This window comes from Seriola dumerili, unplaced genomic scaffold (genome assembly GCF_002260705.1).
Source record: "Seriola dumerili isolate Sdu_G_001 unplaced genomic scaffold, Sdu_1.0 BDQW01000052.1, whole genome shotgun sequence".
Taxonomy (NCBI): Eukaryota; Metazoa; Chordata; class Actinopteri; order Carangiformes; family Carangidae; genus Seriola; species Seriola dumerili.
This window is the reverse complement of record NW_019174307.1, coordinates 19,671,975-19,685,450: the sequence shown is the minus strand read 5'-3', so window position 1 is coordinate 19,685,450 and position 13,476 is coordinate 19,671,975. Positions and strand designations below refer to the sequence as shown.

The following is a 13,476-nucleotide window of genomic DNA, read 5'->3' as shown; positions in this document are numbered from 1 at the left end:
TACATACGTAGAAGCTGTACCTGTTGTTACTGAGGCTACACTTTTCTCAGAAAGGAAATTGTATGTAATTGTAAGAGTTTTTATTCCAGCCACAACTTGAGTTATTAATTGATGGAGAAAAAGGTGGAGCCTGAGCAACAAAAGGTAGCATATCATACTTTAGATTTCTGAAAGTGACACATGGGGAAAGATTTTTTTTTTTTTTTTAAAGACAGTAACAACAGCAAAAAGCACAGGAGGTAGATGGAGAGATGAAGCTGAGTGGATCCTGAGTCATCTTTCCCCTTCTATGGTCATTCTGAATCACATCCTTTTACTGTATTTAATTTTTGTACTCAACTTGTTGAATGTTCAGAATAATTGATAACAATAGGGCAGAGATAAGAAAGTCATCCCAATAAAAAACTAGTACTATTGGGAAAAACATTAATAACAAGGAAAAACTTCATCTCAGCAAAAGTATTTAAACTGTTGACATACTTTTCATTTCACAGAAGACCTTCAGAGGAAGTGATTTAAGAATTATATATAAATATATAAAATATTTATTATTATTTAAAACTGATAAAGGGAGGCGTCTTAGTACATGTTCTGCTTTAAAATTCAGTCTCTTGTCCAATTTAATTTACATCACTTCTAAGTGAGACTGGTGTTTACAATGAGACAACCTCGGTGTCACCAGTTTTAGGACTCAGGAGGACTGAGCCTCACCACCAGTACCGAGCATGAACACATGAACACAGGCTGGCATGCAAACACAGATCATACAGCATGCACACATTCATGGTCGACACTAGACACTGCGGTCAACTTGGATTCTTTCACTTTAACCACTTAGTTTTAGTTAAACTTGTTTAAACTGAACCAGAGGTGCCAGGTCAGTTAAAGCTCATATAAGATGTTTTAGTGTCATTTAGGATTGCACTGACAACTTATTTTGCCATTTAAGTATGAAAACTTGTTGGAAATAAAAAACATTTCCTGAATTTAAATGCCAGTGAAGTGTCTGGAAACTGGATTCAGCATGAACACTCCCTGACTACAGCTTCTTGTTTGTTGTTATAGTTTTTTTTTTTAACTTGGAAATTGAAGTAGTTCAGACTGTAATTTTCATTTTTATATAATTAGCCCTGATCAAAACACCTCAAAATGAACCCGTCCAAGTTTGATTCACGACTCAGTGAAGTACGTGTGCATCAGTGTTGAAACACAACGGCACATCTGAGCCTGATGACTCGCGGCTAATGAGAGAAAACTGATTAATCCACTTTTAACATTATGGCAAATGTTTAATACTGCACCAGTGATTTACATCATTACCCCCCATTTTACCAAGTTACAGCATCGTGTCTATATAATTTAATCTGTGTGACATATTCAAAACAGATTGACTTCATTGACTTGTGATTATTCATGCATAGTGGGTTGAAGATGACTAATACTGCCTGAGTCACCCTGCTGCAAATCTGGGTGCCCATGAATTATGGATGTTTTTAATCACCCGCACACAATGAGGAGGTACAGTATGTGGAGCTGAGATGTACAAACCCCCAACGTACCGCCAGACAAACATCCTCATGTTCACACAAACACACACAGACAAGAAACGCTGTAATAATTACACATTTGGCAAGTGGGAGGACTACCTGTCAATCAAAGAGTTAGTTTAGGGGAGGAGTATATAATCAAGGTTGTGATCATTTTGTTTCCATTGCCACAGAAAGTTTAGTAAAAAGAGAGACTTCTTTTAGATGAAGTGATCACTCGCTTTGTGTTCTCATGACAACAAGCTCCTCTTACTGAAAATGGGTACTGGAGATTTAATGCAGTGTCACAATTTAGTTAGTTAAAATAAGGGAACTAAAAAATACTTAATGACAACCCTGAAGTTCAACACCAGGAGATAGCTGGATCCATTATCCAAAGAAACAACCTAAAAGAGCTGAGCTGAAGGCAAAACGCAGGACAGAGGAAATCACAGTCAAACAGCACAACTAGTGAAAACATCTACAGGAGGTTAGAAACAAATACAAGCAAGTCGTCCGCAAAGCGCAAGAGCAAAGACTCAAGTATGTTGAATCACCTGAAAGAAAGAACCTTAAATATGATAAGGTGTGAAAAGAGTTTAGGTTCACAGGCAGCATCTGGAGTCACATTTGGGTGAAGATACAAAAAAGGCTGACGTTCTTGTTTCCTAATGAACTGTCATTTAACAGAGATAGAGGGTTTTCAATTCTCTGCAGTGAATGACAGGACCAGAAATCTACCCAATGATCAAGAGAGAAATATAATATAAAAGTACCAAATATGCAGACTGAATTGTTTTACTGTATATCATAACTGCTAACTCACGCCAATTAGGCACTAAACTAGTGTAAAATGACCTTGACACTAACTCAAAATGCTGCCTGTGTTTAACAGCTGTGAGAGTCAAGAAGAAGGAATAGTTCAAGGGAAAGGGAAAGGGGTTTGAGGTTATTGTAGTTACCTGTGGTTCCACGGGACGGTGCATGGCGGGTGCCTCGGATGCCGAGTTCCCATTGGGGTAGGAAGACTCGGAGCGCGGCGGCACCGGAGGCTGCTGTGGTTTGGTCTGAGCTGACTGAGGAGAACCCTGGATGTTCTTCCGGTACCGCTCATCAGCCTGAGGAGGACACACATACAGATGAAGGATGTGCACACAGACAGCAGCATCAGCGATGGTTTGAGAGTACAGGTTGGTGTGTGTCAGTACACAAAGAGCAGGGTAAGTGGAGAGAAGCCATCAGACGCTACAGTTTGTTAGTTCCCTCCCGCAGAGAAGAGACGACTTCTACCAGCACATCAGAAAGTCATCTGCTGATACAGGCACACCAGCAGGAACAACAAAGCACTTCCTCAAAGGCAGCAATGTTATTGTTGCCGCAATACTCCCACATCCCTGCTAGTAGGACGATAGCATCATGACCAGCAAAGAGCATCATGCATTTTTCACATGGAGAGAAAAACATTCATGGTAAAAACGGAAAGGTTAGGATACACACTGAGGTCCAGGACACTGATCCACACTAAAAACTGAGTGTCTGCTTGTTTTTTACTAGTGTTAAAACTTAATTGTAAGCAAGTTTTTCAAATCCAATCCTAATTTGAGAATTACTCTACAAATAAAAACATGTCAGCAATTAATTTGGTGACTATGACATTTTTAATGCCTTATTTACTATGACGTTTTTCAGTGTTTATATGACATGTTATGCCTTATTATACTATGAGGTTTTTATGCCTTACTGTACTATGGCATTTCGACATTTTTAAGCCTAACAATACTATTAAGTTTTTTGATGTTTTATGACTTACTATACTATGACGTTTTTTGACGTTTTATGCCTTACTATACTATGATGTTTTTATGACTTACTATACTATGACGTTTTTATGACTTACTATACTATGACGTTTTTATGACATTTTATGCCATACTATACTATGACGTTTTTATGCCTTACTATACTATGACATTTTTATGACTTTTTATGCCTTACTATACTATGACGTTTTTGGACGTTTTTATGCTTTACTATACTATGATGTTTTTTGACCTTTTTAAGCCTTACAATACTATAATGTTTTTTGATGTTTTTTTATTTTATTTTATGCCTTACTATACTATGGCGTTTTTTGACGTTTTTATGCCTTACTGTACTATGATGTTTTTTTACGCTTTTATGCCTTATTTTACTATGATGTTTTTTGATGTTTTTATGCCTTACTATACTAAGATATTTTTATGCCCTCCTATACTATTACGTTGCCTTAAAATACTGTGATGTTTTTTGACGTTTTTAAGCCTTATTGTACTGTTGTTTTTATAACTTACTATACATAGTATAGTAAGTCATAAAATAAAATAAAAACGTCATCGTAAAGTAAGGCATAAAAAAGTCATAGTATAGTGAGTCATAAAAAAAGTCATAGAACAATTAGTCATATACTTCACAGAGAAAGGCTCCAGGGCCAGGAAGTCACAATACAGTATAATAAGGCATAAAAACGTCATAGTACTGATGAGGAAGGCCAGCTATGTCTTGGGATTCCACCTCGACCCAGTGGAGCAACAGGAGGATGATGGTTTAGCTATCATCCCTGTTGGAAAACATCTCCCACCCCATGCAGGACACTTTAGCAGCACTGAGCAGCCCCTTCAGCGACAGGCTGCTGCACCTGTGGTGTGTGAAGGAGAGATACCACTGGTCTTCCCTTCCTGCTGCTGTCAAACTGTATAAACTGTACAAACACTGCACACTGTGAACTATACACACAGATACCAAAGACTGACAAATCACTGTGTGCAATAATTCAACATGTGCAATGATTTACTGTGCAATGTTACTTATCTGCTGCTATTGTCTTGTGTTTTGTTATATTTATTGTCTAATTGTACATATTATATTATTATATTCTTTATTATTTTTATCTTTTTTTAGTACTTGGTACTGACTTTTCATTGTATTTTCTTTCTTATGCTGTCACTTTGTTCCTGTAATACTATAATTTTCCCACTGTGGGAATAATAAAGGAATATCTTATCTTCTCTTTTAATAAAGTTGCATTTTACTGCTTTGCTTTATTGCATTTTATTTCATGTGTTATAAACTTATATATTCATGTATCCAGAAGATATATATGAATTCCATTATAATATATCCTCCTGTACGCCACACATATGGTAACATCACTCTCAGTATAAAGACATATAGGTCATAAGTCATAGTATACTAAGACATAGTATAGTGAGGCAAAAATATGTCCAAAAACATCATAGTGTATTAAGGCGTGAAAACGTCCAAGAACATCATAGTATAGTAAGGCATGAAACTGTCAAAAAACCTCATAGTATAGTAAGGCATGAAAACATAAAAAACGTCATAGTATAGCAAGGCATGAAAACATCAAAAAATGTCATAGTATAGCAAGGCATAAAAACGTCAAAAAACGTCATAGTATAGTAAGGCATAAAATGTCATAAAAACGTCATTGTATAGTACGGCATAAAAACGTCCAAAAATGTAATAGGATAGTAAGGCATAAAAATGTCAAAAAACGTCAGAGTATAAATAAAGCATAAAAACGTCATAGTATAGTAAGGCATAATGTCATAAAATGTTCATAGTAATAATAAAGCATTAAAAACATCATAGTATAGTAAGGCATAAAAACGTCATAAGTATAGTAAGGCATAAAAATTCATAAATGTCATAGTATAGTAGCATAAAAACGTCATAAAACGTCATAGTATAGTAAGCATAAAATGTATAAAATGTCATAGTATAGTAAGGCATAAAAAACGTCTAGTATAGTAAGGAATAAAAATGTCATAAAATGTCATAGTATAGTAAGGCATAAATGTCTTAAAAATGTCATAGTTATTGTAAGGCATAAAAATGTCAAAAAACGTCAGAGTATAATAAAGCATTAAAACATCCATAGTATAGTAAGGCATAACAAAACGTCATAGTATAAGTAAGGCATAAAATGTCATAAACAAGTCATAGTATAGTAAGGCATAAAATGTCATAAAAAATGTCCATAGTATAGTAAGGCATAAAAACGTCATAGTATAGTAAGGCATAAAATGTCATAAAAATGTCATAGTAAGTAAGGCGTAAAAATGCCATAAAAGTAATTGTATAGTAAGGCATAAAACGTCCAAAAAAAAAACGTCATAGTATAGTAAGGCATAAAAATGTCATAGTATAGTAAGGCATAAAAACGTCATAGTATAAGCAAGGCATAAAATGTCATAGAAAAACGTCATAGTATAGTAAGGCATAAAATGTCATAGTATAGTAAGGCAAAAAAAGTCATAGGTATAGTAAAGGCATAAAATGTTCATAGTATAGTAAGCATAAAAACGTCATAGTATAGCATGGCATAAAATGTCACAAAAAATGTCAATAGTAATGTAAGGCATAAAATGTCAATAAAAATGTCATAGTATAGTAAGGCATAAAGGAGACGTCATAGTATATGTAAGGCATAAATGTCAATAAAAAATGTCATGTATAGTAAGGCATAAAAACGTCATAGTATAGTAAGGCATAAAATGTCATAAAAATGTCATAGTATAGTAAGGCATAAAAACGTCCAAAAACGTCATAGTATAGTAAGGCATAAAATGTCATAAAAATGTCATAGTATAGTAAGGCATAAAAACGTCATAGTATAGTAAGGTTTACTAATATGAGTTTTTTGGACGTTTTTATGCTTACTATTACTAGTGATTTTTTTGACGTTTTTTATGGCTATATAGCTGATGAATTTTTTTACTTTTATGCCTTATATCCTATGAGTTTTATGCTTACTATACTATGATGTTTTTTTATGCTTAACTACCTATGGACATTTTTGATAGAATTTGTATGCCTTACTAATACTATGAACGTTTTTATGCCTTACATACTATGACGTTTTTTGACGTTTTTATGCCTACTATGATATGAATTTTTATGACATTATTGCCTTATATACATATGATGTTTTTATGACGTTTTTATGCCTTGTATACATGAAATTTTTATGACATTTTATGCTACTATACTATGAGTTTTTTTGACGTTTTTTAAATGCTTTACTATACTATGAGTTTTTTTGAAGTTTTATGCCTTAATATATATGAATTTTTATGACATTTTATGCTTACTATACTATGAATGTTTTATCCTTACTATGCTATGACATTTTTATGAATTTTTGCTTTACTATACATGACGTTTTTGGACGTTTTTTATGCTTACTATGAAATCTATGACGTTTTTGAGACGTTTTTCAACTTACTATATATGACGTTTTATGATATTATACTATGAGTTTTTTGACATTTTATGCCTTACTTACTATGACGTTTTGGGACGTTTTTCAACGCTTACTTATATGAGTTTTTATGCTTATTATATATGACGTTTTTTGACATTTTTATGCCTTACATACTAATGACGTGCCTTACATAACTATGAATTTTTATGACATTTTTGCATAAATATACCTATGACGTTTTTTATGCCTTCCTATCACTATGAATTTTTATGAATTATTATGCTTACTATAACTATGAGTTTTTGACGTTTTATGCCTTTACTATACTATGGACGTTTTTTGACGTTTTTATGCCCTTACTATAGTAGAATTTTTATGACATTTTATGCCTTACTATACTATGACGTTTTTATGCTTACTAATACAATGATGTTTAATGCTTTATATACTATGACATTTTTATGAATTTTTATGCTTCTACTAATAGATGTTTTTTAATGACATTTCTGCCTTACTATACTATGACGTTTTTTTCACAGTTTTACGCCTTACAATATCTTTGACGTTTTATGACATTTTATGCATTACTATACTATGGTGGTTTTTTGACATTTATGCTTACTAACTATGAGTTTTTTGACATTTTATGGCTCTTACTATACTAAATGACGTTTTTTATGGGCCTTACTATCTATGATATTTTTATGACATTTTAATGCTTACTTATACTATGAGTTTTTAATGAATTTTATGCTTACTATTAGTATGAGTTTTATGCTTACTATACTATGATGTTTAATGCTTTATTATAAACTATGAATTTTTATGACTTTTTCTATGCTTACTATACTATGACGTTTTTATGCTTACTATACTATGAATTTTAATGACATTTTTATGGCTTACTATACTATGCACGTTTTTGGACGTTTTTATGCCTTTACTATACAAAAAAAAAAAATATGAGCGTTTTTTGACGTTTTTAACCTACTATACTATGAACGTTTTTATGCCTATTATATATGACGTTTTTTGAATTTTTATGCTTACTTATACTATGACGTTTTATGACATTTTATGCTTACTATCTATGACGTTATGCCTTACTAATACTATGAATTTTAATGACATTTTATGCCTTACTATACTATGAGTTTTTGGAGTTTTGATGCCTTTACTATACTATGACGTTTTTATGACTTTTATGCTTACTATACGATGGATGTTTTCTGGCGTTTGTATGCCTTATATATCATGAGTTTTTATGCTTACTATATATGACATTTTTATGACATTTTATGCCTTAATATAACTATGGACAGTTGTTATACATTTTATGCCTTAATATACTATGACGTTTTATGAACCTTTTATCGCCTTACTATACTCTGACTTTTTTATGCCTGTACTATACTATGATGTTTAAATGCTTCTATTAATACTTATGACATTTTTATGCCTTAACTATACTATGACATTTTTATGACTTTTATGCCTTAATATACGTATGAGTTTTTTATGGCCTTACTCTATATAGACATTTTTATGAATTTATGCATCTATACTATGACGTTTTTAGCCTTATATACTATGAATTTTTATGACATTTTATGCCTTTATATACTATGACGTTTTTGGACCGTTTTTAATGCTATACTATAATATGAGTTTTTTGACGTTTTTATGCCTTATATACTATGACATTTTTATGGAATTTTATGCTTTACTATACTATGAGTTTTTAATGCTTACTATACATGATGTTTTAATGCTTTATTATACTATGACATTTTTATGACATTTTATGCCTTTTACTATTACTAGATGTTTTTTGACGTTTTTTTTAGCCTTGCTATACTATGACATTTTTATGACATTTTAATGCTATACTAATACTATGACGTTTTTGGACGTTTTTATGGATTTACTGATACATATGAGTTTTTTGAACGTTTTATGCCTTACTATACATATGGCATTTTATGAATTTTATGCTTATATACTATGATGTTTTATGGCTTAATATAACTTAATTTTATGACATTTTATGCTTTTACTATCTATGACAGTTATTTGGAGCGTTTTTATGCCTTATATAACTATGAAGTTTGTGGACTTTTCCCTTACTATATATGACGTTTTTATGGCTTATTATAACTATGAAGTTTTTTGACATTTTTATGGCCTTACTGTTACTATGAGTTTTTTGGACGTTTTTCAACCTTACTATACTTGACGTTTTATGCTTAATTATCACTATACGTTTTTCTGACATTTTTTATTGCCTTACTATACTATGACTTTTTTATGCTTACTATATATGACATTTTATGACATTTTATGCCTTATATACTATGACGATTTTTTGAGTTTTTTATGGGCCTTATATCTATGAATTTTTATGGACATTTTTGCCATACTATACTATGCGTTTTATCCTTACTATCGTGACATTTTTTATGACATTTTATGCTTACATACTATGACGTTTTGGACGTTTTATGCCTTACTATACTATGACGTTTTTGACGTTTTTATGCTTACTATACTATGACATTTTTAATGACATTTTATGCCTTAGAATACCTATGAAGTTTTTATGCTTATTATACTATGAAGTTTTTTGACATTTCTTATGCTTACTATAGCTATGACGTTTTTTGAACATTTATTATGCGCTTCTACTATACTATGAAGTTTTTTATGACATTTTAATGCCTTACTCTACTATGATATTTGTGTATGACGTTTTTATCTTACTATACTATGAGTTTTTGGACGTTTTTCACTTACTATACATGACATTTGTTTATGACAATTTTATGCTTACTATACTATGACGTTTTTTGACGTTTATTTATGCTTACTATACTATGACATTTTATGAATTTTATGCCATACTATATATGACGGTTTTTATGCCTTACTATATATGAGCGTTTTTATGACATTTTATGCTTACTATACTATGAACATTTTTATGACGTTTTATGCTTACTATATATGAGTTTTTGGACGTTTTTAATGCTTACTATACAATGACGTTTTTATGACATTCTTATGCTTTACTATACTATGACGTTTTTTATGCCTTACTGATACTATGACATTTTTATGACATTTTATGCTTACTAACTGATGACGTTTGTTTGAGTTTTTATGCTACTATACTATGACATTTTTATGAATTTTATGCATATAATACTATGACTTTTTATGCTTACTATACATGATTATTATGAATTTTATGCTTACTATTAACTATGACGTTTTTGACGTTTTTTATGCCTTACTATACTATGACTGTTTTTTGACGTTTTTATGCTTACTATACTATGGTAAGTTTGTTATGACATTTTAGGCGTTACTATATTGTTCTATGACGTCTTATATGCTAACGTATGATTTATACAGTTTGAGGCTTATATTTAGTAGTATGCGTATTATTCATGCGTCTTACTCATCTACGCTATGAGTTTTTGGGACGTGTTTATCATGGCCTTTACTATAGCTATGACGTTTATACTGCGGAATTATAACTGGACTTTTGATCTATACCTTAAGCGTGAAGGATGATTTTGGGAGCGTTTTTATGCGCGCGCTTACTATACTATAGAACATTTTTTGGAGCATTTTTCTTGCCTAACTGATAACTTGACATTATGAGCGTTTTATGGCTTATAAGCTATGATTTAGCTCTATGCACTATGAGTTTTTTTGAGATTGATGGCTTACTGATAACTATGAACGTTGTTTGGACGATTTTTATGCACTCACTATAACTATGACGTTTTGGAGCGTTTTTTCCACGCTTACTATACTATGACGTTTTTATGAATTTTTAGCCTTACTCATAGCTGATGACATGGTTTTGGACGTTTTTATATGGCCCTTTACTATACACTATGATGTTTTACGTGCTTTATGTATACTATGACATTTTATGACTTTTTATGCTTACTATATGTACGTTTTCATCGGCTACTATACTATGACATTTTTATGACATTTTATGCCTACTATACTATGACGTTTTTGGGACGGTGTTCTTATGCCTTACTATACTATGACGTTTTTGTGACGTTTTTATGCTTACTATACTGCTTAGAATTTTTGATGACTTTTTTATGGCCTACTATCTATGACGTTTTGGATGTTTTTATGCTTTACTATCTATGACATTTTATGACATTTTATGCCTTACTATACTATGACGTTTTTTAGCCTTACAGACGTTTTTACGACCCTCGGCTTACTATACTATGACGGTTTTTTGACGTTTTGTCAACTTACTGATACTATGACGATTTTATTATGAACATTTTATGCTTTACTATACTATGACTTTTTGGACGTTTTATGCCTACTATACTATGAGTTTTTTTTGATAATTTTTCAAACCTACTATACTATGACGTTTTTATGCCTTTTATATACTGATTTTTTTGACATTTTTATGCCTTACTATACTATGACATGTTTATGACATTTTATGCCCTACTATACTATGACATTTTTATGACTATATATTCATTTGCCTTACTATACTATGATTTTAGTTTTTATGCGACGTTTTTTTAGCTTACTATACTATGACGTTTTTATGACATTTTATGCCTACAATACTATGATTTTTTATTATGACTTATATACATGACATTTTATGCCTTACTATACTATGACGTTTTTGGACGTTTTTATGTTTACTGATTTATGACATTTATGCATACTATTATGACTTTATTGACGTTTTTTTAGCTTCTATAACTATGACGTTTTTATGACATTTTAGCCTTACTATACTATGAGATTTTTGACAGTTTTGCCATTACTATACTATGATTTTTTGCTTTATCTATACTATGACATTTTTATGACATTTTATGCCTTACTATACATGAATGTTTTATGGACATTTTATGCCATACTATACTGTGACGTTTTAATGCCTTTATATACAATGAATTTTTATGACATTTTATGCCTTACTATACTATGACTTTTTAATGCCTTACTATACTATGACATTTTTATGATATTTATGCTTAGTGATACATGATGTTTTTGGACGTTTTTATGCCTTACTTACTATGACGTTTTGGACGTTTTTTCAACCTTACTATACTATGACGTTTTTATGACATTTTATGCCTTAAATACTATTGACGTTTTTATGCCTTACTATACGCTAGACATTTTATGCTTACTATACTATGAACGTTTTTGGACGTTTTATGCTTAATACTATGACGTTTTTGGACGTTTTTATACTTACTATACTATGACGTTTTATGACATTTTATGCCTTACTATACTATGACGTTTTTATGCCTTATTATACTATGACTGTTTTTTGGACATTTTTATGCTTACTAATACTATGACGTTTTTTGGACGTTTTTCACTTTACTATATATGACATTTTTATGACATTTTAGCCTTACTATACTATGAGTTTTTATGACATTTATGCCATACTATATGTGACGTTTTTATGCCTTTACTATACTAATGACATTTTTAATGACATTTTATGCTTTACTATACTATGACTTTTATGACATTTATGCTTATATACTATGACATTTTTTATGCCTTACTATATATACATTTTTATGACATTTTATGCTTATATATGAGCAGTTTGAGTTTTTTGCTTACTATCTATGACGTTTATGGACTTTTTTTACGCTTATATTACTATACTTTTTAGAATATGCCTTACATACTATGTACGTTTTTGAGCCATTTTTATACTATGACGTTTTTTGGACATTTTTATGCCTTACTATATACAGACGTTTTTATGCGCTTTATATACTATGATGTTTTGACGTTTTTAATGGCCTTATGATACTATAGCATTTTATGCATTTACTATACTATGACGTTTTATGACTTACTATATGAACATTTTTTATGACATTTTTAGCTTACTATACTATGACGTTGTTTATGCATTACTATACTATGACATTTTTTGACATTTTATAGACTTACTATAGACTATGTTTTTATGACATTTTATGCCTATACTATACCTATGACGTTTTTATGCTACTATAACTATGACATTTTTATGACATTTTATGCCATACTTATGCTATGACGACTTTTTATGACATTTTATACTTGCTACTATACTATGAGTTTTTATGCCTTACTATTACTATGACATTTTATGACTTTTAGGCCTTACTATACTATGACTGTTTTTATGCATTCTTTTATGCCTTACAATAACTTATGACATTTTTTATGATTTTATGCCTTACTATACTATGACTTTTTATGCCTTTACTCATCTATGACGTTTTTATGACATTTTATGCCTTACTATACTATGACCTTTTTATGACATTTTATGCCTGCATGAACTATGACGTTTTTATGCACTACTATACTATGACATTTTTATGCCTTAACTATACTATGACGTTTTTGTTTATGGCTTACTATACTAGGATTTTTATGCTTTACTATACACTATGATTTTTATGACATTTTTATGCCTTCTATACTATGACGTTTTTATGCTACTATACTATGAATTTTATGACATTTTTATGCCTTACTATACTTGATGACTATTTTTATGACTTTTATGCCTTACTATACTATGATGTTTTTAATGCTTTATTACTATCTACTTTGACATTTTTATGACATTTTATGCCTTATATA

General features: G+C 30.8%; 1 protein-coding gene across 1 annotated transcript in view; it reads right to left on the bottom strand.

Annotated features, from left to right (window-relative positions):
- Window positions 1-13,476, bottom strand: part of LOC111218152 (mitogen-activated protein kinase kinase kinase kinase 4-like) — a 108,264-nt gene that overhangs the window by 19,730 nt on the left and 75,058 nt on the right. The window contains exon 15 of the mRNA XM_022740288.1: window positions 2,489-2,644. Coding sequence (XP_022596009.1) covers window positions 2,489-2,644 — 156 coding nt within the window. The remainder of the gene's footprint in view (window positions 1-2,488; window positions 2,645-13,476) is intronic.